General features: G+C 35.2%; 1 protein-coding gene across 1 annotated transcript in view; it reads right to left on the bottom strand.

The window, feature by feature from the left end:
- The window catches only part of Slc4a10 (solute carrier family 4 member 10), a gene marked incomplete in the record, with an annotated part of 363,623 nt that overhangs the window by 42,615 nt on the left and 293,652 nt on the right, over positions 1–27,356 (bottom strand). Inside the window, 5 exon segments of the mRNA XM_008845753.2 lie at positions 5,137–5,242; positions 20,710–20,955; positions 21,290–21,423; positions 22,339–22,513; positions 25,910–26,010. Of these exon segments, the coding sequence (XP_008843975.1) occupies positions 5,137–5,242; positions 20,710–20,955; positions 21,290–21,423; positions 22,339–22,513; positions 25,910–26,010 (762 nt within the window).

Genomic DNA, 27,356 nt, shown 5'->3' with positions numbered 1-27,356 from the left:
AAATTATTAAGCTTTTATTGAATATCTAACATTCTGCATATAGGTTTTAAAGAATCAAAGAAAACTTTGATTTTGGTTCTTCTCCTTTTCTGAGTTGGCAAAGTATTGATTAGTATTCATGAGCTTTATAACAACTAAATAAACACTGCGGTACATACCAAGTGAACAATAAGTGAATTAAATATTATATCACTATTTTTATAGAATGAGTTATAACAGTCATTAGTATAGTGCTTTCTTAGTGAAATATTTCGATAATAATGATGACTACACTAAGGAAAAAAATCATAATAGGATAAATTTTATTGATCTTCATTGACTTAAAAATTATAAAGTTTTTCTTTATATGCCAAACATTCCCTCTGATAAGTCTGTTTTGGGCCAATAATAGCAATTACTCATTGAAAAATCTACTTTTAACTAATGAAAGATAATATGAAAATTTCTCACAGAATGTTAACAGAGAACTTTAAAAAAAAAGTTATTTATTTTATTTTGTGTGTATGTGTGTTATGTCTGCATGTATGTTAGTGTACTTGTGCAGTGCCTATGGAGGCCAGAAGGTGTTGGATCCCCTGGAATTGGAGTTACAGACGGTTGTTAGCCCCATGTAGGTGCTAACCAAACACACTGAAGACTTCTACAATGAAAATCTTAATCTTTTAAGAAAGAGATTGAGGAAGACACAAGGAGATGGAAAGACATCTGGTGCTCATGGATTGGTAGAAGTAATATTATAACCAAACACAATTTATAGATTCAATGTAATCCCAATCAAAAGCCTCATGACATTCTTCACAGAAATAGAAAAATCCATCCTAAAATTCATATAGAATCACAAAAGATTCTGGATAGCCAAAGAAATCCTGAGCACAAAGAGTATTGCAGGGGGGATTACCATACCAGGTCTCAAACTATATTACAGAGCTATAGTCATTAAAAAATAACCTAATATTGGCACAAAAGCTGACACATAGATCAATAGAACAAACTAGAAGGCCCAAACAAGAGTGTGTGCAATTTCAGCCACCTGATATTTTACAAAGGTGCTAAGAACACACACTGGAGGAAAGACAGCATCTTAAACAAATGGTACTGGCAAAACTAGATCTCCATCTCCACCTGTAGAAGAATGAAATTAAATTCTTATCTGTCACCCTGCACAAAAGTCAAATCCAAATGTATCAAAGTCCTCAGTGTGAAGACTGAAACGCCAAAATAAATATAAGAAAAAACACTGGCAGCATCCTACAAGATATAGGTGCAAGGAAAGGTCTTTCTAGATCAGACGTCATTTGCTCAGGAACAAAGGTCACCAACTGACAAGTGAGACTTCATTAAATTTTAAAAGGCTTCTGTATAGCAAAGGAAACAACCAATCAAGTGAAGGGAAAGCCCATGGAATGAGAGAAAATCTTCACCAGCTACACATCTGACAGAGGACTAATATCTAAAGTATACAAAGAACTCAAAAAAAGAAACAAGCTAACCAATGAGCTAATTAAAAAATGGGCTATGGATCTGAACAGAGAATTCTTCAAAGCAAAAGTAAAAATGGCTAAGAAGCACCTTAAAAGCATTCAATATCCTCAGTAATTAGAGAAATGCAAATCAAAACCAGTTTAAGATTTCATCTAACTCCAGTCAGATGGGCTAAGAACAAGAGAACAAATAACACTAAATGCTGGTGAGCATGAGGGGAAAGGGGAACCCTCATTCACTGCTGGTGGAATTGCAAACTGTTGCAACCACCATGGAAGTCAGTGTGAGAACTCAAAAAAACAAAATTAATATACCATATGATCCAATTATATCACTCCTTGGCAGTACTCAAAGGACTCATTAATTGCAGAGACAATTTGCACAGTCGTGTTTATTACTGCTCTTTTCACAATAGATGAGAAATAGAAACAACCTAAAAGTCCCTCAACCAACAAATAGATGAGAATGTGGTACATTTACACAATGAAATTCTGTTCAGATGTAAAGAAAAATGAAATCATGAAATTTGTAGGTAAATGGATGGAACTAGAAACTGTTACACTAAGTGAAGTAACATAGACTCAGGAAAAGAAATGACACATGTTCTTTCTCATTTGTGGATCTTAGATACAAATCCTTCAATGTTAGTATATACCCTGATGTGACCAGGTAAATGGAAAGGAACCATGGGGGTAAAGGGGAAGAAAAAACTCCAGAGAAGGGAATAGTAGGAGACAGGTGTTATAAGGGGGAAATGGGGATAATAAATTGGGAAGGGAGGAGGGAGAGTTATATAAGAAACCATGGCAGGAAATGGGAAGAAGTTCCAGAGGGGAAGATAGTGGGCGATAGGTATTATCATGGGGACAATGGGGAAAATGGGGCGCAGAGGAAATATACAGGGGGAGACAGAGAGAGGTGAGATAAATAATGCTTAGGTGGTATGAAAAACAAGAGGGAAATGTATTAGTTCAAAAGCCTATTGAAAAATGCACAGACCATATATATGCATATGTGCATGTGTATAGCTAAAGGCTATACAAGAAACACAATGCCAGATAGAACACCCTCCCACCTTCAGTTGTCAGTGTAGTCTAAGAAACTCCCCCAGTAACACAAGCTATTGCCATAGCCCTTTATTCCCTTCCAGAACTTAAAGGTGAGATCCTATTTTTGAAGATAGGATATACTTCAGACACAGGACTGGAGCAATGGAGCTATAACTGACCTGGAAGCCTCTTCTCCATAGACTAGCTCTCATATTATCAAAGGATACTAAGCTGCTAAGGGGGAAAATCAATCACTGGTTCAAACCAGCTGTAAAGTCCAATAACCACAACAATGACTATATATTTGTGCAGCAAACTGTATCTATTGGTTTAGTAGTGACAATTTTATATTGGGGGTAATCAACAGCTATCTATTGGACTTAATGCCAACTCAATCGGAGGGAACTCATGTGTGGTACTGTAAATATAGCCAAATACTTATGGATGGAGAGGTCATAGATCCTAGAGAAAAACTACATCTGTCATATCCTTGGACAAAAGTAATTTTCTGCTGAATACTAAATATGTGTCCTTATATTCACAGACATGTGTGCCTCTCACCACTCATCAAAGAAGCTTCTTTTTGCAACAGATGAAGACTATTACAGAATTCCACAACTGGTCAAATGCAGAGAATGCCCAGCCCTAAATGACATCTACAGTGCACCTTTCACACCTCAGGCTGATGGAACATAATGAAATGGGGCAGAGATAATATTAATGCATCTCTCAGCTCTCACCAGGAAATCTTTCTCATGCGACAGAGGGTGATTAATACAGAAAATCACAACTGGTGAAAATGTAGAGAATAAGAGGATGTGGAGTGTGTGTCCCTGAATAGGACTCTATATTAAACCTCCCTCACCCAGGGCTCATGGACCATTGTGGGAGAGTGGGTGGAAAGACTGTAAGAACCAGGGGTGGTGGAAAATAGAGTTTTCCAGGCAGCTGGGAGCTTGTTCATATGAACTTACAACAATTGTGACAGCATGCACAAGACCCATGCAAACTCAAACAGGTAAAAACCCAGCATAGAACTAGGGAAATGGGTAAGAAGTCCCAACCTTAGCTGAGGAACTATTGGCAGTAGATCACTGCGGGGTGAGGGAGAGTTGGTATTCTTTTTTTGTTGTTAATAATTTATTGGGAATTTGACACATGCATATAAGGTGTTTTGATCAAATGCATGCCCACTCCCTCCCCTCCAACTCCTCCCATATCTCCCCATCACTTTTTTCTGATAACTTCATTTACTCTTTCTTCTTGTATTTATTTATTTTTATGGGGCTTTTGGTTACTTTAACTCTCCCCCACTCTGAAGAGGTAACCCTAAAATCTTTTAAGGATTAGATAAAATTCTTTAAGGGAATGATGCTAGATAGTTTGACCAGGTTCCAGTGGATGGACTCACATTGCATTTGGGGACACAAATGACTGAAAGGCTTAAACATTTATGAAAGAATGTATGAAATCTGGCAGAGGGACTATGGAGGTGCAGATAAGGGAGAGGTTGTAAATATGATCAAGAATGTATTGTATGAAATGCACAGAAAAATAAAAAGTTTTAAAATTATGTTTAGAGTTTTATAGTATTAATATAACAAAAAAGATTTATATGTTCCACTAAGTGACTCATTTACTAAAATAATATGTGTTTGATCAAGTGAACTAGAATTTTTACAGTGTTCTGTTGATAGCTACTGTGGAATTCCAGCATGTACAGGTAGGTAATATGGCAGAAGTTTTGGATAGTAATGCTTGTGATTAGAGGGAATTGAAAAGAAAGTAGGGCTTCTTAGAGATTTTGGTATTTACTAAAAGCAGAACACTTGTGGGTTGTTTTTCAAATTTCAATATTTCATTAGACAGAAGTGAAGGATACAAACCCGATACAAACACATTAGTATCAGAGTAAGAGAATTAAGAAATTTCACTATGAGAAAACAGAAATTACAAAGAAGAGAAATGCCTAATAAAACAAAGGAACAGAGTTAACTATAGGAGAAAAATACATTATTATAGCCTTTTTAAGTAGATTTAAGAATAAAATGGAAGGAGGAAATTTCTGTTGGGAAAAATATGGTAATTTTGTTGATAAAAGGACATGTTCATGGGGTTGGGGATTTAGCTCAGTGGTAGAGCGCTTGCCTAACAAGCGCAAGGCCCTGGGTTTGGTCCTCAGCTCTGAAAAAAAAAAAAAAAAAAGACAAAAGACAAAAGGACATGTTCATTAGACTTCAGTGTCCATGGTAAAACATTTTCCTGTCCTCTCCCCTCAGCCTATTTTGAACAGTGGGAGCAGCAGCATTGCAGAACAAAGTGGAAGCGTCCCGGGTTTTCATGTGCAAGGCACAATGAGTCCTGCTGGGATGATTTCATTTAGGTCAACAGTGCTGGTATTTAACATCAGTCTTATTCTGTGTATGGGAGCTTTCAGAACAATTCAGGCCTATGAAGAGAAATTTCTTCATAATGAATGAAAATTCAAATTATTGCCAGATATATGAAATGGAATATTTTAAAATTAAAGCCAAACAATCACTTTTATAAATTTATATATTTAAAAATCTTACCATTGTAACTTATTTCACAATTTTTTACTTACTGACACAGTTAGATTCTCCCAAATTATGTCAGAGGTAGAAATATTGGACTCCCTCCATTCCTTCAATGTATCATTGCTGGGATTATGCGGTTCCATGCAGTTACATCTGTAAAGGCAAAACAATTTCTTTTCTGAACTAAAATTTTTTTGTTACTGTAGTGAACGCATACACATGAGAGGTCCTTCTCCCTAGACACAGCATTCATTTATCCGATAAGCAAGTAGTTAGACTGTCCAAACCACTCTTGTCCTACTGTCCTCTTCATTTTCCTTCAAAGTAAACTAACATGTAGTGAGCTCTACCTAACCACACACTCTAGATCCATAGCTTCAAGCAACTGCGGATTGAAAATACAGAAAAAATTCCATCTTAACTGAAAACATGCAGACTTTCTTCTCTGTCATTATTTCCTAAAGAACACAGGGTGAAAGCTATTTTCTTCACATTTACATTACACTGGGTATTAGGTGACATAGAGATGATTCAGGAGAGTGTGTGAGGGCTATATGCAACTACTACACTGTATTATAGGAGGGACTTGAAGATCTACAGATTTTGGAAACTGCAAGGGATCCTTGCACCACTTATCCAATGATACCAAAGAATGACTGCAGTACAAAAGAGAGAAAACATGGCAATAGTTTTATAGAAGGAACACAATAAGGATAAAAGGTAGTTATAATAGAAATATGAGTACACCACATATCAATGTATGAGTGTATGTACCGGCTTTATATACCTACTGTATATCTATACATATAGATACAGTATGTATACAGCTACCATGTGCATGGCAGAAGGAACTTTTTATGGCTTCTAATTTAATTATTTAATTTTAACATATTATAGAATGAAGAAGCTAAATATTTGACAACTTATCCAAGTCTACATTAACAAGATTGGATTTGAATGATTGTCTGTTAGACCCTGAAAGCTCCACTCTTTCATCTGTAATATGCTGCTTCTAGATATATTTGCTGCCATTTCCATGAGGATAGCCAGAAAATTAAGAAGGTTCCAGAACAAACGAAGTTATTATACTTTACTATGTGTTCTTCCCAGGCTTTTCAGGACCTCTCTTCTTTAAGATTTTCCCTCCAAACTCCCTGCAGCTACACTACCTCCACCACTCAGCCCTGATGCTCAGTGTCCTGCTTCTCATAGCCCCATATAAACTTGATGGTATGGCTTCTCCATTCATTTCGCTCACCATGCATAGAATCCCTTGGGGTCATGGTGCTTGCTGTGTGTGAAGCGAATGCCCTGTGTTAGTAAGGACAATGCATAAAGTGGCCCTGCATTCCTGGCACTGTATTTTCACTTAAACTTTAGCAATGACTCTGAAAGCACTAAGCTGTAAGTCTGACACAAAAGTAGCAAACTCTGAGCATTGGGTGGGTGAAGTTCAATATAGGAGTCCTGACCAAGGACTAGCATTTTTCAAACTCTTAATCTCTACACTTTGACCATTCGTAACCTTTTGTGTTCCTGGCCCTCTGTTTTATGAGGTGGCTTCTTAATGAGAATTACTCTATTCATTAGTGTTCTCTTTACCTTTTGTTCTGTTTTATGAGGCTTAGGTGTAGAGATTGCATTGTAGATGTGCCACTTAGGCTTGGGCAACTCACAGACAATATCTGTATGTGACCAGTTTTGGTAGTCTGTAATAGTCTATGTCTGGTGAAAGAGACGTTTCTTTGATGAGTGGTGACTGGGATATTTGTCTGTAAATATAAGGATACATATTTTGCACATAGTAAGAAATTACATTATTCTAGGGATGTTCATTGCAGAAGAGGGAGTGAAAAGACTGTAAGATCCTGGGAGGAGGTGCATGACCATATGGAAAGAGCCTTACAAACTCTTGGGACCCTGCTCATTTGAAACTACAGTAATGATGTCAGCATGAACAAGACCCATGCAAACTCAAGCAGACAAAAACCCAGCATAGAACTGGGAAAATGGATAGCCGACCCCTATCTTAACTGAAGAATATTGGCAAATGATTACTGCGGGGTAAGGAAGAGCTAATCTTCCAACGTGAGGGACTCTAGATAGGCTGACTAGACTTCAGTAGTTGAACTTGCACTGAGGAACGTTTGGGGACACTAATTTGACACACTAGGCCTTAACATAAATGATATAATGTATGAATTCACATGGTGGAGGGGATTATGGAAGGGTGTCATTGGGGAAGGGGGTATAAAGACGATTAAGATGTTCTGTGTTTAAAAAAAAAGATGTTCTATGTGAAATACACAAAAATTCAATTAATTTTTTTTTTAAAAAAAACATAAACTCACAAGAGGGACACATTTTGGAGATCACATTTAGTTACCTATGCCTCTTTGGCAGTAATCTCTGGCTAATGACTTTTCTCATCCACAAATCAATTCCAAATTGGAAAAAATATGCTTTAAATTTAAAATATTTTTAACATCACAGACATTATATGTAGCTAAGAAGATTATTGTTTTTCCAGTTTCCACAGTAGACACCTAAACTCTCAGCAGATGGATCTTGGAGGCTTCATGCTTATCTAAGAAGTTTAAAAATGATCTCGAGGTCCAGGAATGTGGCTAGCAATAGATTGTTTGTGAGACCTACAGTTAATACTTCATAGAGTACCAGAAAAAAAAAAAAATGAGAAATCTCTGTGCCAACCCATGGAGGATCAAAAGGATGGATGCTGAGTTCTCATGCTCTCAAACAGGGAAAGGAGATATTCTAAATGATATATCAAGAGTAAAATGAGGGAAAAGAATACTTCAGATCTTCCCTCTGTATGAACTCAGTCAAGGTTATTTTGATCCAACCTAAAGCCTAAAGCAAAGAAATTAATATTGTAAGGAGATAAAATGTGAGTTAAGAGAAAATTCTGTTAATTTTACCAAAAACAGCCTCTAGTGACACTGGCAAAAAGCTCTGGAACAACATCTGTGTTAAGCAAATAGTAATTAGGTATTAGGTGTCATCACTATGTTTTTTTATTGCCATTATGAATATCACAAGCTCCTAGATTGGGAAATCCAACAATCAAAAGGCAGAAGAAAGGGTAATATCTACACTTCTCAACGCTAACTTTTTTCTCTACATTAAAGAAGTCACAAAATTGAGAGGGAATGGAGGACATGGGAGGAGTTGGGATGTGTAGAGGGATGGTAGAATGATGTAAATACAGTACTTACAAAATTCTTAAAAAATAAAATTTTTAAACTGTAAAATGCCAATAATTTTGACATGGTATTGGGTCATTTGACTTAAGCATACTTTTTACAAAACATGTCCTCTGCCACACTTTGCTTTCCATAGAAAAGCAAGTTCTCCAAGCAATCGTGTTTGTATAAATGGCCACAGAGTGATTAGATAAACATTATAATTAAATGACCTCATCCAGAAGTCTTTGCTTTTTTGCAAGGCTAATGGAGGTGATCAGTCTTCCTTATACAAGTACTTATGGCTGTCTTCGGGAAAACATAATTTCGTAGAACTCCCTTCGGCATTATTACTAATTCTAGACACTAGGCTACAGACGCTGTCCTTTTGTCTCTGTGCTTATTAATAGTACTTTCTTCTATGCGCTGAACAGGGATACTTTGTGTTCTACTTTTTCCAAGCCTTTTTGTTGACTAAATTAGACCTCAAGAGTACTGTGTATCACATTATGTATTAACATAAGGAACAAAATCATAGAATCATCTATCTGTAGAAGACAAATGTTTATAATTTTTATTCAAATATATTTTGATTTGTAAAAATAATAAAACCACACCACAGAATATTTATTTTATATAAAAAATAAAAATAAATCTCTCAAGCTTTCTACCATAGCAATAATGATTTGTAGCAATTTTTCCCAGTAGTTCTTCTTATATATTTTTCAACATGGTTTATGAGCATAAATATTTTGTTTATTCAGCCATTGTAATATAACTGATTTATATCTTGCTACATTACATTTCAAAATAATCATTCTTAAATGAATCAATTCAATTTACTTGCTCACTCTTCTTTTATTAAACATTTAATTTGTTCCCAGTAAGATTAATATTTACAAAGTACAATGGAAAGTCTTTATAAATACATCTATTTCCATACTTTGGATTTTATTGTTAGAAATGGTTCATTAAGTACTTATTCTTTTATCTTTAAGACATCATTAAGATATGTAGCTATATCACATCATGAGGAAATATATTTTTACAAGTTCGACACCACCACTACTAGGTAATATAAAGTACAAATTAAATTCTTAATTTTTTTTCTTTTCTTAATATAGGCACATCTTTTCCTTGCCTTTAAGAACATAATTTTGTAAAATATTCTCACTCTATTTACATATTATGTCTTTATGTCAACTATAGTTATTAATTTATATGCAATGTCTAACTCTTTCAATAAATAATAAGTTCATGAAGACAGGGACCCCCAACTGCACTGTCATTTTGTACCCAAGTACCTTGCATATAGCAACCAACTTTGCTCGTTCATTGGTTGTTTAAATAATTTTAAATTATTTTGTACAGAAGGTGCTTCAAAGTTCTATTGAAGACACATAGAAATGTATGATGGTTCCTGCCTATTGCTGAAGACAGCACATATTTTGGCTGCAGGATATCAAGAAATCAATCTCAAAATGAACAGAAAACTTCTTGCCCTTTGGCTTTCTTTTATCCTGCCAGAAGGTGCTATGCAGTCTGAAGGGGAGAAAAGACAGTGGCCTCCCACAGAGATGGACCCTGTATACACTGAACTACAGGCAGGTTGTGCCTACAGGTACAATGGTGGCATGAGCATTGTGGGGTAACTAACCACATTCTGGTTAGATTTGAGGCCTACCCCATACAAGAGAATTCCAAGCCTGATACTGTAATCCTTGTAAAAAGCCCATAACTGGTGAAGTATGATAGTGATTATAGAACCTGCTGTTGTTATTTTGCTAAATGGTCATGCTGTCAAACTGCCTTCAACATGTTTATGTTTATACCCACAGACCAGGTTGTCCTCTTATTTGGTCAGAGAACTTTCCTTTTGCTGTAGGCAACAGTGGTTATCTCAGTGTTGAGATGCATAACTCAAATGCTGAGAATAAGAGATGAGTGCTCAGCTCTAAAGACAATATCTTTCTATATCACTATATTTAGTGATCAGGCTCAGCTGAAGTCATGATGATGATAGTTATTTCATGCAGAAGGGACTGCTGTATAGCATCATCTTATTAAAAATGAGCTGGAATTTTAAAGGATTTGGTTCTAGGAGCCACAAATGAGGAAGAACATACGTCGTTTGTTTTTCTGAGTCTGTGTTACTTCACTTAGTATAACAGTTTCTAGATCCATCCATTTATATGCAAACTTCATTATTTCATCTTTCTTATTGCTGAATAGAAGAACTAAGAACTGATCTCTAACTCAAGATCATCCTGCCTCAGCCTCTCAAGTACTGGGATTACAGACATACCTGGAATGCTTGATTCACATATGCCAAATACTGATCACTAAACTACTCTGAACAAGCCAGTGATCTATAATGTAATGCAATGTCAAAAGTATTCAATGAAATAATAAATGTCTTGAGATTTATCCTAATTCTTCCACTTAAGCAAGCCATAAACCCTTCTGATCTTCAGGATATAAATTCTATTTATGGAGCCATTAAGATTTTCTAAGACATAGAGATACATAAAATAAAATAGTGATGAATAAATGCATGCTTATTAGCCTGAACAGCTTAAAGGATGGGCTTGTCAGTAACTCAGGAGACAAAACTTGAATGAGCTGCTTTATAACAACTAAAAGTAGCAGGGCTCAATGACAAGCTTTTATTTAGTGTGTTTGTGAGGCCTGACTGAGCAAAATACACAGGCTGTGTTGCTTAACCAGAATAAACTTATTTTTTTATACTTCTGGAATTTTAGAAATCCAAGATCAAGATACTGGTAGCGTTTGTTTCCTTGCAGCCTCTCTCCTTGCTTTGGAGATGGTTGCCCTCTTGCTGTGTCCGCACATCGTCTTTTCTATGTGCAGAAACATCTATAGTGTTTTGCTATCCAAATTTCTACAGTAAGATTATTTTAGGACAACCTTCCCACCACTACCACCACCACCACATGAACTCATCTAACATTTTTCAAGACCCTATTTACAAACAACCACATGCTGAGGTATTGAGGGTAGGGACTCAATATATAAATGAAGGAGGGCACAATGCATCCAAGAAGGTTGAGTTATATAATTGCAGAGTGCAGAAGAATATTCCTGTTATCCACCTAAAATTCAACTGTTATAACTGAAAACACTGCACATATTATTTATTTAGATATCAAAATGCAAAATTCTTACAATAAAATTACCTTCTAGTTACTGATCTTCAGAGAAAGTTCTAATAGAGTATGAGGACAGCAGGTACCCTATGCAATAATAAGAATGAGTTACTTATGGGGTAAGTATGAGCAAAAATACCTGACCAAGATAGCAGTGATGGCATGTGACTTTAATCCTGGTACTTGAAAAGCTGAAGGGGGACAGATCTCTGTGAGATCAATCCCAATCTGGTCTATACAGTGAGTTCCAGGCCAGCTGGAACTACAGGGAGACCTTGTCTCAAAAAAAGGACAAAAACTTCACTGAGATTAAGAATGACAGCTCATTACAAAACATATTTTGTGATACCTCACATAATATTTGAATAGTCTCTCTCAGATAGATTAATAATTTGGGAGTATTATATAAGAAAAGTTTTGCCTACAACTGAGAAATATGACCATATAGGGTTTTTATAAAGTGAGACTCTTCTTTTACCTGATATTTATACACACATATATGCAAATATATATACATACATGTATATATACTTTTCTACTTGAAATTTTCCTATATGGTAAGTAATGACTGTAAAATGTTTAAGCTGAACACCTTATATTATCAAGAATGAAATTTATAGACAGGAAACTTGCTAAACTACCTAAATTTGGCTGCTTTAATAAATATCTTAGAAGTATTGTGTTCAGAGGAATTAATGTGTTAATTTCCATAGTTAAAAGGAAGCATTTCTTTTACTAATATGGGTTATTAGCAAAGCCTCTAAGCATAACTAATATCACAAAGTAAGTAGTAGTGACACTTAAAATATCTAGCAAAGCTGTGATGAATGAATGAACAGTGCATTACACATTACATGAACCAAAATGATTTGCTCAGAATTGCTCAACAATGGCAGTTATCTTGAGGAAAATTATTAAACCATATACAAATTGCCAATACTGTCATTATATTAATTTTATATGGAATTCATAGCAATATGCTCAACAGGAAGATAAAGTTGAATGGTACAAAGATCATGTCATCTAATTAGAAAAAGCATTATACTGGAGAAAATGTGCTCTATTCTATTATGCTTCATTTGATTATTGGCAAGTCATAAATAACATTTCATTAAGCAGATATTATCTGATTCACAAAATTTCAGTAAAAATAAAGTGAAGTATTCAGAGGAACTTAAAAAACTGTCACTAACTTTCTTGAAATAAAAACTTTTAGAGAGAGCTAAACTTATTTTAACTGATACTTTAGGAATAATTTCTTAGATAATTGCTAAAATAATGATTCATGACCTCTTAGAGCTACATTTCTTTCTCCTTATCAGAAGCTAAAAGCCTTTATTGTTTATTATACATTTCATTTACAGTGAGCTTTAGGGCTATAAAATTCCAGTGAGGAAACTCAGTGTGTGTGTGTGTGTGTGTGTGTGTGTGTGTGTGTGCGTGTGTGTGTGTGTGTGTGTGTGTGCATATGCATGTGGAAGGCACACATGCAGAGACCAAAGCAGGATATTGAGGGTCCTCCTGCATCTCTTTCCACCTTACTACCTTGAGACAAGGTCATTCACTGAACCTGAAGCCCACATGTTCAGTTAAACTTGTTAGACATTGAGCTTTCAGGATCCACCTCCCTACCCCCTTATGGGGTTATAGTTATGTGCAATTATGCCTGGCTTTTTTAGGTAGATGCTGGAAATTTTAACTTAGGTCCTTATTTTTGCAGAGTAAGTGATCTTGCCCACTAAACCATTTCCCTAGCCCCTGGAAAAACATGTTTTAAATGAAGACTTGCTTCAGAAAACAACTCTGATAGCTATTCAAACTGCTTTTCTTAACTATGAATTTCAGTAGTTTAGAATGAAGTTTAAAGAAATTGAAAAGTCCACCTATTGGAATAAATGTTAAAAAACAGAAAAATCAACAAACTATAAAGCAAATTATGCTTAGAGAAGCAAAATAAAGAATGCTATTTTTTTCATTAACACATTCAGATATGCATTCAACAAACTTTTCCTGAAAATACTGTGAAAATACTTCCTATAGCCTGTTTGATCAGCTTATGGAAGCTCCAGCTTTTTAATTTTAGCCTTAACTTGATCTTTCATGATAACCTCATTCATAGGTAATGTGATAATATTCTATATCCATGACTCTGGAATTATTTTAGTTGATATCTGTTACTAAAAATAGCTGGATACAGGGTAGGTTGCAAATTAAACTTGGAGTATCATATCTAAAACTTCAGACAATACAGTTCACTGGCAAAAGTTTTATATCTTCCTTTAGAAAGAGTAGGGGTTTCACATATGTTGAATACCCTTAATTTTTTCCTCTGTATTTCAGTATACTAACAAGACAGTAATTTTGTCAAGGAAATTATATTTTGATATTCATCAAAACCTTAATGTCAACTGGGCCATGTCTGGTAGCATACTTTTCTAGAGCAAAGGTTCTCTGATTTAATGGTAGGTAGAGTCTAGGTCAAGACACTAGGTTCTTGTAGCAGAACTATGCATATGCACATTACCACAGTATCTATGCTGAGGTATTTTAAAGTGAATTGAAACAGTAAATTTCACTTTAAATACCTCAAAATACACCCTTAAATCTAGGTCAACTCAGAAGCAAAGAGAAATTGGGTCAGTACCTCATAGACTGTGAACTCTCTAAGAATAGTCATTGTATCTTTCCAAAATCTGGTGCATAATGTGCTGCCACTCATCTTTAATGAAGAAACCCTTGTTTAAATATTGGTTAATGATGCAATTTGTCCCCTTCTTATTGCCTTTGACAAGACAGTAAGAAAGATCATTCTATCCAGGTTCAAACTACAGTTACAGAAAAGGAAAACGGCTGAAAGTGGATATGAAGAATGAATTCTTGAAAGATACCGTTCACAAAAGTGCACGAATATCTACTAATCTCCAAGGGTCCCTGGAGTGCAAAGATGAAGGGACACTAATTCCGTTCAAGAAAACTTCATGGTTTATTAAAGAGACAGTGAGAATTAAGCAAGTAAATAGTCTTTTTGTGATACATATTATGATCTTTATTCAGTCATAAATAATGAAATTTCATTTGCAGGAAAATGAATGCAACTGGGGATTATCATATTTAGCATTATAATAAGCCAATCTCAGAAAGAAAAATATTCCATCTTTTCTCTCATTTGTGGGACAGAGATCTTACATGGATACATAACAGCATATATGTATATATGACATGATAGTGGAAATAAAACCCTCTAGGGAGCAGCACAGCTTAGGGTAGGTGGAAATGGCAAAGAAAAGTGATGGTAGGGCTGCTTAGAGAAAATACGGTCAAAGTGCCTTATATAATTGTATGAAAACAATGTATTTATGAAGCCCAAAACCATGTTCAATGAATATATATCAATTAAAAAGTAGCAAACAATAGAAAAAGTTAAAACTAAATTCCATTTATAGGAAATGCAAGATAGGAAATGCAGTTGAAATAAAGGACTTGCATTTTAGTTGGTGGAAAGCTTAATAACAATACAGCATCATATCAAGGCATGTCACAAGAAAGGAGCAGGAATTGCTGAAAAGAACATTTAATCAAGTAAATGATTTTAGAGGACGATAAGGTGGGAACCTCAGGCTCTTTCAGAATGGTCAGGCCATTTTTTTTCCTAAAAGGTGACTCTTCAAGAAAGATTTGAATCAATGCAAAAGCTTGATTCAGTATTGTCAAGAAGAACTTGTCTTCTGGAGGGAAAGGTCCACATTCATACACTTTTTGGATATTAGTAGAAATGTCAGGGAGCTGAGGAAGAAACCCTGCTCAGCTTTCCATCATTTCAGGGTTTCCTACTGTCAACACCTGAGCCTCTGAATTTTACTCTTTCTTTTGTTCTCCCAGATCTGAGAGAAAATTATCTATAAATTATCCAAAAGCACATGCATATCATTAAGACATTAAAGTGACAAAAGTAAATCTTAGCTTAAATTTGCTTAGTTATTATGATTGTTTTTTAATTTTTACTGAGCTTCTTAAATTTCATACAAAAGTTCTTAATCAAATTTAGACAACCTCCCCCATCCACGCCCCCATGACCCCCCTCCCCAGACCTCATGTGTTCTGCCGTACATGTTAAAAATCAAGTATTAGATATTTATTTATTGAATAATCATTTATTGAGTGCCTATAGCTTTATTAATTTCATTTTAATGTATCAGACAATACTTATTTTAGAGTGGAAAATCTTTACATCAATTGTGCCTATCAGTTGTAAGAAACAACACTATTTGGAGTTAGTGGGCTATTAAAAAAGAGGACATGGTGTCTGGAGGGGAAGCTGTTGGAGGGATATGGGGAGTTGGAGGGGAGAGGGAGAGGGTATGATCATACTTCATTGTATACATGCACCTAATTCTCAAAAAAAAAAGGAATGAACATAAAAATATGAACAATTGACATGATATTTGCCAAGCACTTCATAGAGACAGTAGATACAAAAGTCCAACCTGGCCCTGCTATTGTGGAGATTAATCTGGTGGAAGCACACAGAGATTACTCAAAGAAACACATGAAAATATTAATTCTGGATAAATTTGTTGAATGGTATATAGAAAAAAGTGATCATAAAAGTAATAATGCAGTTTCTCTAATCTGTTTTCCTCCTTATTTTATGGTTAATAAGTTCTAATTGATGAATGAACTATGAAAGCATCCTTCATTGTCTTTTTCCCTGCATTTCTGATCAATATCTAGATTTCTTCTGTAAGCTGACATCCTACTTCATGCATGTCCACATGATTTTCCACCATGTCAACATTTTGGCTAATTTTTCAATCAGAACAAAGTTTTGAATCCAGATTTTAACTCTTCTATATGTATTAAGATTATTATAGTGTGTCACATTTATTCAAAATTTGTGGATTAAATCTTTAAAAGCAAGTCTAAAAATAATGGAATCAAGCTAATTTTCTTTACTTGTCAAATAAATTTGGTAAGGGGATAACAATTATTTTGCAACATGTTCAATTAATCAAGGTGCACTAACTATGACTTAACCATATTCATAACATTATACTAAGATTATAAGGGATAAGATTGTTACTTTACTTTTTAAAATTTAAAGAAGACTCAAATCTAGTTGATTAATGAAGACACTGAGTATAATATCAGTCAGTAATATTAAAAATTTTTTAAACACTATCTTTGGTTATATGTAAGAGACTAGAGAAAGAATTGTAGTAAACAAAAATGAGACGGCAAAATCAAAACCAAAAATATTTCTTATCACTTAATAGCAAGATCCCTTCTTTAGCAGCTTAGAAGGATCTTTTTTATTTTATTGCCTTTTTGAAATTTTTATATATTTTGATCATATTCACACCCCTTCCCCATCTTCACCCCCACCTTTCTAACTCTACTCTATATATACAAGAAAAACTAGAGTAATAGACTTTGTACTTTGCTTTAACCCAAGCATTTGCAAGGCATTCATTCATCCTTTATTAAGTGATGGATTTACTGATAGCTCATTTAAACTAGGTTTTGGTTATCATACAAAGTAATGGGATTGACTATAGTATTTTCATAAGTTCATGTAATTATATTTTGCTCTCATTTATTTCTCTCCCCCACTGCCTTCCCCTTTGCCCATTGGCCCCATCTAGCTAGTTTCCAACTTTCTTCCAAGATCACCCACCTTCTGCTTTCTTATCACATGTATTTCTGCATTCTTAATCATTCTTTAAGTAGCCATCCTTTAGAACTCCATTATATACTAAAGACATATTCCATGTTATATAACTATCACAAAATATTCTACTTTCATCATTCCTTAAAATCAAAGCAAGCAGGAATTATTATCCCCTCAAACTCATTACTTACTGCTAATTTGACATATTCAATTTGATCTTCCCGTGTAATAGATGCTCAAAACTAAACAGGTTCTTGGCATTTGCCCTTAGCACAATAAAAGGAAAGTGTGTTTTCAAATGTGAAGTTTACACATTACCACTTTGTGAGGTTAAGAGGACAGAAGAGCTAGGAAACTTTTGTTGTTCTTGTTGTTTTTCTAAAATAAAGACATTTTGTTATTTGGGATTGGAAATCTGAATATGGAAGGCCCCAATACAAAATATATTTGAAATGTAGAACGTAAGAATGCATGGTTTTACCCCATATCTTCTACATGAATATAACATATGGCACATTATGACATGCACAGGAACATCAGTTTGCAAAATCTTAGACATAGTATGTCCAAGCTATAATATTTTATAGGAACTTTTACATTGAAACCTGAGAAAGCATGAAGCCAACATCTAAAGCAGGAAACTATAGGTGGGAATCAATATCATAACCCTTTAACACTAACGCATATGAAATGGCCACAGTGATAAGACTAAGAAAATCATCACAATGTCATATGGACTTCATGAAACAGAGAGAGTATATAAAACATTAATACAAAAAAAGCTGCACTTAGCTGTAACTTACTTAGTTTATTTAATGCCCATAACTAAACGCACACTATATATAACAAGAAAAAAAAAAGATTGATTTTGCTTCCCTAAGAAACAAGTAATGACAATACTTGACAAAATGCTTGCATACCTATAGAAACCTGTTCAATTCATAAAGTAAATTCTCAATGGTAGAATTTAGAGCCATTCAATGGGCAGGCATGTTCAAATTGGGATACATATACCAGACAATAATAATGTAAAAACCAAAAAAAGGAGATAGAGCAGTCATGGCATCTGGTCAGCACTCTATGTCCCTGGAAGACTGCCATTCAGCTTCTGTTATGCTCATTTCAGGAGCCAAAGAACACTAAAATTTCATTGTCCATCATGTTGAGGCAGCCTTTCTGCTTCTCCTATCTCCCCAACTTTAGCAAAGGGGGGCATGTGGACAATGGGACAGAGGTCAGCACACATTCATGGTCAGTATTCACATGAGGTTTCAGAGTTTCGGAAGCCTGCACTGCTCCAAGAACAACTTGGACTGTGAAGACCCCTTTTTATGTTCTCACCTGTATGGAGAACCTAGCTTGGGAGGGGGGCTATATAACTAGAAAGGGGACCAAGGGAGGGGGGAAGCAGAGGTGTTAATGGAGTGGGGAATGGACATGAAAGAGGAAAGGAGGTTACTTGGGTAGAAGAGCACAGGAGCACAGGGGTGGTGGAGAAGAGTGGGGAGAACAACAAAAATCATGTATGAAATGCTGTGGTTTATAGGCTAATTGTTTATAGGCTAATGAAAACATTTTTTTGAAATGATTCATTTTGGGAGCTGGAGAGATGGCTCAATGTTTAAGAGCACTGACTGCTCTTGCAAGGGACCCAGGTTTGATTCCCAGCACCCACATGGAGGCTACGAACCGTCCTTAACTCCAGTTCCAGGGGAATCTGACGCCCTCTTCTGACCTCCATGGTGTTACACGGTCCAGGTGCACTCACACACATGCAGGCAATACACTCAGACACATAACATAAAAATAATAAATAAAAAATTTTTAAAAAGGCTTCACTTTTATTTTTAGTATTTTATTATTTTTATTTTACGTATCTAAGTGTATTGTCTGCATGTATGTGAGTGCACCCATGTCATGCAATGCCGTGGAGGTCAGAAGAGGGCTTCAGATTTTCCTGGAACTGGAGTTAAGGATGGTTCGTAGCCTCCATGTGGGTGCTGGGAATCGACCTGGGTCTTCCGCAAGAGCAGTCAGTGCTCTTAACTGCTGAGCCATCTCTCCAGCCCCAAAATGATTCACTTTTAAGAACAAGGATGGAAACATGGAGAAATCAGAACCTTGGCCACTCCTTGTGGTCATCATGATATCGGGGATCATGACATACTAAGCTCCTTACTCTCAGACTAGCCTCTTGGCATTGGTCTTATTTAACCCTATTGTTTCATCATTTTGACTCCTTGAAGGCTCTAACCTCATGTTTATTCATCTTGTCTTCCAGAGCTCCCATCCAAGTATTAACCAGGCTGGACCTGGACCATGCTTAGCTTTCAAGGTCTGACAAGACTGGACACATTCAGAGGGTATGGCCTTAGACTCTCCCACATCTCTGTGACTTGATTCTCTCTTTTTTGATTTCCTCATTTCAAACATGCATAATTCTTTCTTACCAGAAATCTCCTGATCCCTGTAAACGCAGCTCCCTGCCACCCCAGTCCCCAGGCCTTTCCCTTTTTTTTTTTTTTTTTTTTTTTTTTTTGACACCTAAATGACCTACACACACTTGGGAAAGTTATTTTACATTTAAACTTTGAATTTTCTTGCCCTCAAATAGGAGTACTTTGTATTAAGTTTTCTCTAGAGGTCAAAATAAAATTTAACTACTAAGAATCACATTGCTTTCAACATTGTATCATTATATCACTCTTAAAGATTATAAGGAACACTTTAATGTAATTTTGACATTGAATTTCTAGTAATAAAGAAAGATTTAAAATTTTTGTGGCCACATCTAAGCAATGTATAGGAAAAACACTGGTAGTTGGAATAGAGATTATTATTGTCTTGTGAAGAGCATATGGATGAAATATTTGAACTTCTATCTGTAAATGCAACCAAAAATTTCTGAAATTAAGTAAAATCATAATTCCATGACCATATATACACTACAGATACAGCGTTAGATAAATCTGCTACTGATGGCACACAAAATCTAGAAAATCAAAAGATCCAGTCTCGTCTTCAATCTTGAACTGGAATATCTCCTTCAGCAGTCCATACCTAAATATTCTTATTACAAACATCCAAAAGCAAAATTAAACTTAAACTTGTTGATTTTCCATCTATGCTTTGTCACACTTTCAAATACCAACTGAATATAGCTTAGATTCAGTGAGCTTCTTTTTCCCACTCCTTTAAATATGAAATCTCATATTTTAATATCTATACTTCCTGGGTTATAAGGAGCTTAAAAGAAGACCAAAATGACATATTTTATAAAAGCAAAAATCAATCTATGTTGAAATTTACTTACTTAATTGGGAATTTATTTTATGGAACACTTGACAAATAGAGCTTTAGAAAGATATTCTTGGCAGAGATGCTGTAATGAGAACCCAAGAATCAGATGTGTGGCTGATTAGATGGCTTTTAAACTCCTATTCAGCTCTAAAAATCCAGAATGAAGGTCAGGAATCAACTTAAGGCCCACTCTTCACAGAGTAAGGTGTTCGTATTTCTTATAACAATAGCAATAGTTGTAAAAAGAAAAGCTCCAAAGCCAAGAGAAGAAATAGTACTTACGAGTATTGTGTCAGCAGTTCCAAATCATTATGCATATTGATTGGATATGCTTCACTGAGTTCAAACAGTTTCTCTAGGGCTTCATAAATGAAAATGATGCAAATAAGAGAAGCAAAAGCTTCTTCAGTAAACCGGGTGATATAGCAGACAAGGGAACTTGCATCAGTGGCCACAAGTATGATGCATAGCGTTGCTGTCCACAGTCCAATACTAGCTCGTAGAGACAGGTATGACAGCCCATATTCTCTGGGAGAGAAAAGAAAGTATGGGAAGACAGTCACTGTACAGCTTGCTACCATTTAAATGAGTGGAAATACGTCTAATTCAGGAAGTGAAAGCCAATAACTTCATATCCCATGAGTTTATAAACTCGTCTTCGAACTGAATTTTGTTTGTTATAAATATTACATAAAATATGTACAATCTTTGACCTTTTCCTTCATTTCCGTTAAGGGAAAAATAATAAAAAACTGAATCAAATCAGTGAATTTCACCTCTCCCCACAGATCTTCAAAAGTGATACTGAAAGAATAAAACGGTAGTGAGAGAAGGGATAACAGCTAAGAATAATAATACTTACTTGCAAAACTTAAACAAAATCTTTTCAAACACCAAAACAGGTCCTGTGCTGCCTAATATGGTAAGGGGCTGTCCACCAAAAAGAGAATAGGCTATCCCTGTCATGGATGCTCCAAAGAGGGATTCGATTGCACTCTGTGAAAAGATATGAATGGATCCATTACCTAAGCTCTCTAGATAGCCATTTCTGTAATAAGTAGAAACATTTAAAATACCCTAGTCAGTTGTTCTGTTTTCTTTTATTCTCTTTCCTGTATCATACCTAGTAATCCTGGGCAGGACATGAGAAACAAGGATGGGAAAATGGCCAACAAGAGCAGAAAATTAAGGACGGTAAATAGGAATCATCTTCTTCATTTTCTGCCTCACTTTTCTGTTGATTTACAAAATGTTTAAATATGTTCAGAATTAGCATCTGGACAAAAACATGGTTCTAATACATGAGAAATGGACTGAATGTAAAATTGACCTAGATAACTGGCTTGTGTGCATGCCCAAAGGGAACATCATCCTAGAGAAAATAAAACAGGGTCTAACAAAGGCTCCAGTTACCTAGTCCTTCTAAAAAAAAAAAAAAGCCCTTAATACATATTGTTTCAACAAGACATTTAAATGGCTATATGAATAACAGCAATATCAGGGACAGATAGGCTCCAAGGTTGTTTTTATTACTAGGAAGCTAAGAGGCTAACCCAATAATAATCAAACAATATAAATGTTACTTTGATCTAGTATTGCCTATACACATTGTAACACAAGATATTAATGACTTTTCTTGAAATAATTCACTTATTTAAAACCTGAAAAATCAAGGGGTAAGGTATCAAGCCACAGCTTTGTATAAGACTCGGAATGAATATTTCTGAGACATTCCATTCTCAGCTTGTCAGTTCTACCTGGCCTCTAGGAAATTCACAGGAAGTTTATCTGCTGGACCATGTATTAATCTCTCTTCATAACACAATCCAAAATGAAATTCTCATTTTTATACCTATAAATCTTAAAACTAGATTAAGTTTCAAAACTTCAGTGAAAAAATATAATACGTACTATACGCCCTTCAGTTGCTTCTCCCAGTAGTCCTCCAAATGTGATGACAGGAGACATACAGGCACAGTAGAGAAACAGGAAAGATGCTAAGCATTGCAGGCTGAAGGCATCTCTAAAGTCACTCCAGAAGAATGGAGCTTTTCTTTTGATATCTAATATAAGTCCCCCAAAAATCCTAAAACACAGGGGGAAATACAACAATAGTGAAACTCAAAGATTAAAAAAAAATCCCACATAAGTCAAAATGCTCATTTTCTCTGTTACCAGGTCACAGTAATGTTTTCCATCAGCAGAAGTGAGACCCATATTAACCTGCCATGTTTCAATATTATGATCTACAAGAACAGCTTTAAGCCACTCTGATATCCCAAATATTGTGCCAACAAGAATCTCAGGTTTTCTCAAATAAGATTCAGAGGTGGTTATCAATCAAATTTCAAATAACGTGATTCATGGAGTACTCGGGTCTCTGTGCCATTTCTTTATTAACTTACATCTAACTCGGGCCTACCATTCTTAATCTTGGAAGTATTTTCCAATTGTTTGCATCTCTAGCAGAGCAGAAAGTAAGGGATGGAGAGATAACTGACTTGTGTGCATGCCCAAAGTAAACATCATCCTAGGGAAAATAAAGCAGTGTCTAATAAAGGCTCCAGTTACCTAGTCCTGAAAAAATAAAAGTCCCTCAAAATATATTGTTTCAACAAGACATCTAAATGGCTATATGAATAACAGCTATATCAGGGACAGATAGGCTCGAAGGTTGTTTTTATTCTTAGGATGCTAAGAGGCTAACCCAATAATAACCAAACTATATAAATGTTATTTTGATCTAGTATTGCCTATACACATTGTAACACAAGATATTAATGACTTTTCTTGAAATAATTCACTTATTTGAAATCTGAAAAATAAACACACTGAATGCTTAGAAGAAATTTTTTCTTTGGTCCAGGAGCATTAAATTGTGACACGGTTGTTAAAATTTGAGGACAAAAGTTTTCAACCTATTAGGAATGAGAACATGAAAAAACAGGTATTCTCATTATTTAAACATCTGAAAATGTTCAGATTTAGCGTTTGACATTGAAAGTTCTTTTTTCTGAAAGTAAGAAAGATGTGATCTTAAAGACTACAATAAAGTTACTACATGGAAATTAATGATTTTTTTTAAGTTGGACATGATGGAACATGCCAATAATCCCTGCACTCCAGAGGCAGGAAACAGAAAGATTGTGGGTTTGTGGACAACCTGAGCTATATAGCAAGACCTTATTTGATAAAAGCAAAACAAACACATAAAACAAAAACAAAACCTACAATGTTCCAAAGTTCTGCTACCATTTTGAATATTCATGAATCATATAAAAATATTAAACTTTTGTTATTTTTTATGAATAGGGGTATTTATTTGGGAATCTTAGTCTCCAAAACAATCTGTCCCTTAAGAACTAAATTCAAACTGGCCTTGAAAATATACATAGGAAAAATGCTGGGCATGGTGGCACATGCCTTGAATCCCAGCACTTGGGAGGCAGAGGCAGGCAGATCACTGTGATTTTAAGACCAACCTGGTCTACATAGTGAGCTCCAGGCCAGCTGGGGTTACAGGGAGACCCTGTCTCAAAAAGATACACACACACACACACATATATATATATATATATATATATATATATATATATATATATATGTATATATCAGTTGGTCTTGTGGAAGGAAGATCCACAAGTCACAGCTCACTAGTCAGGTCAGGTCAGGATAACTTGTGGATGTGGGCTCTCTCCTTTACCATGTGGACTCTGGGGATGGAACTCAGGTGGTTAGGTTTGGTGGCAAGGACCCTTACCCACTCAACCATCTGTCCTGCCCTTCACTGCTATTTTTAGTACCCCCAGTTAGATGGAGACATAAGAATTACCTATTAGTAACTATCTGACTATTATGTTAGTATAGAACACCATTTGCCTAGTAATTGCTTCTACCAGGAAGGGTTGAAAAAACAAACAAGAAAAATAAATATTTGAAACTCAGGAGAAATTTCCAGAGAACACATATAATTTTTACATACATAAATCTCAGCTTGCACCCCTCTTCCTGTGTTTGTCAAAACATATGCATATTTTTAATGTTGAATGCTTTTTATTTCTGAATAATAAGTCACCTTGTCAAAGTCACAATTAAAATACTTTATTCTACTAGCATATGCATTCATTTATGACTTATATCCTACCTAGGTGTAAGAATAAATTGAAGTGGTTATGAACTATCATTTAGTAATTAATCTTTAAAATTTTGTTAGCATTTTATTTTATACTACTGCTTTCTAATCACTTATTAGAACATACATTAGTCTAGATAGTTGTTATATAACTGTGTAACAAAAGTGCTTTATCAGTAAAAATCTAAATCCAGAAGTGGGAGTTCATTACAGAACAGTGCAAGAGCAGCCCAGATGTGCACCAGCAACTCCTGGAGAGCGGATGAGTAATGGGTACTTCAAGTCATGTCAGCAACAGAATCTGTGGAAGAACTCTGGAGAAGCGAAGATACCGGATATTGGTGACCTGGGAGGATTTAGGAAGCAGTAAGGAAATGTGAACTTGAAAAAAATCTAAGCTATGTGGCATGTTTACACCTGAGAGAGAAAGGAAAACAATACCACCAAAAATGAAAAGATTGCATTTGAAAGTATGACCGTAAACAGAATGAGTCATAAGGCTTCCAGTGAATGCCGAAGGAAAAACTTGAACCATCTAAAATTAGTATCATACCAGGGGAAGATGTTAAAGGACATTTCCTCAGAGACATATAGATAAAGGAAAAAAACAAAAGCAAAAACAAAAACCACACAGGAAAAATTCAAATGTAGCACTCCAGGAACTGGAAAGTCAGCTTAGAGGGCATATTGCCAGAGGTACAGGAAATGGCTCTGAGGGGAGAGGCAAAGTCTTGGCAATTGTCTTTAATTATAATGAGGCTGTACATACAAATTCCCTAAAGAGAGATCCACCCAAGGGTTTCTGATTTTCTCCTCACACATTGCTTGTAGAGAGACAAACTGTCAGAAACCCATAAAAACATTTTATGAAATAAATTGAAGCTTTCATCTCTTCAAAGATGTGTGATTAGAAAAATAAATCATATACTTCTTTCAAATCACAGGCATAATAATAAAAATACCATTATATACATCCTACTTGCATTTATGAGATAAGGTCTATAAGACTTAATTCCTGGTATTTAGTTTTATTTCTGTCTTGAACCTGAAGCTTTCAACAAGCTGTTTTGCAAGTCAACTGACAGTTTTCTTATTTGTTCTAAGACACTGTGAATGTATTTTATGCACAGTGAAATGAAAGACTAAGATAAAATGAAATGGTGTATCCACTGTTTTAATAGTAATGACAGTCATTACTAACTTCAGAGAAATAAAATTAATTGGCATTTCGCTCACAAAGAGTAGTTATTAAACATATAAAATAAATTAGATCACTAAATAGCAGTTCCTTAAGATAAGAATGACATACCATTTTATCTTTCAAGTCCTATACAAGTAGTTTTCACTAACCTTCCAGTTCGCTGGAGTTCAGGTCCACTATGTCCTCCATGTGGCTCAGCTTCCCCATGAGCTGCTGTTCCATTTGGTACAGCAGGAATTTTCCTCTTCTCCTGCAGGAAAATTTTTATTGTGTGTTTTGTTGTAATACCAGGTATTAATTGTAATTAACATTTTTTTTCCTTGAAGTTATATGTAAAATGGCTAAGAATCCAGGTTCTGTGACTTAGTGGCTGCTTAACCCCTGAAAATGCATCAAAACCCCTAAAGCTTTAGTTCTCCCATCTTCACTGAGAATGACAACAGTACCTATCTTACAGCGTGGCTGAATTGGATGAGGTGATGGGCATTTATTCATTCTTTCTAACATTTCTTGGATGCCTACTGTATGCTGTTCATTGATATAGAGACTACAGTTTTAAAGGTAAGCAGGAAACATCAGTGTTCTAGGACTAAGATTCAGACAGTTCAGTGAACAAGTGCTTGTTTATTATACCTAATGCCTGAATTCAGTTTCCATCATTAATGAAAAAAGGAGAGAGAGAGAGAGAGAGAGAGAGAGAGAGAGGGAGAGAGAGAGGAAGAAGAAGAAGGGGGCAAGAAAATGAAGGAATATGCAATATTTCACTATTTTAAGTGTATATCCCTCTATGCCTGTAGCTCATGTATTCCTACCCAAGAAATAAGTCATGATATGTCTCCATGACTCGTAGACCCAAACACTACCACCACAGGAAGCTTTTGACTGAACCATGGCTAATTAACTAAGTTTTATGTAAATGTTATTTTCCCTTGGAGTTATTGCACCTACTTTTGTCAGTGACAGAGATATTGAAAGAAATCAGAAATTCCTGCCTAATATTCATCTCTGGAGATCTTAGAATATATGTGTATTTAAAAGCACTTAAAAGAATAAAGAAGAACTTTAAGTTGTACAATTACTCTTTACTGTTATTCCAAAATAGAATTAGTATAAATATGAAGCATAAATTGATTCATCATCTTATGCACAATGGGACATTTAGATAGAATGATACATTTCAAAAATTATGAACTATATTTCTGTTCATTATTCAGTATTTCTACAAATTTCCACAGGCATATGGAAAGATACACTGAGACTGAAGTTCAAAGAAGATATGTGTTAACTGTTGACAGGATTGTAAAGATCAAATATTAATTAATAAAGGGATTTAAGTGTGGCCCTCATGCCCTACTTTTGATTACCTGGAAAACATGTCAAACTTCCACAACTCTCAGAAAACAAGTGATAATATCTGGTCTTCTGTTTTTTTGCTTTACAATTTTAAAATAGATGATAGAACATTAAGGATATTAATTGCTCCAAAGTAAAATTTTCTCAAGGAAAAATGAAAAATGTAATGAACATTGTCAATAAATATTCTGAAGAGCTCTGAGAACACGTTTTATATTCTGAAACACAGTATTTTGATGTTTT

The sequence above is a fragment of the Nannospalax galili genome, unplaced genomic scaffold, assembly GCF_000622305.1.
Source record: "Nannospalax galili isolate Female #2095 unplaced genomic scaffold, S.galili_v1.0 scaffold540, whole genome shotgun sequence".
NCBI lineage: Eukaryota > Metazoa > Chordata > Mammalia > Rodentia > Spalacidae > Nannospalax > Nannospalax galili.
This window is presented reverse-complemented; position numbering and strand designations above follow the sequence as displayed.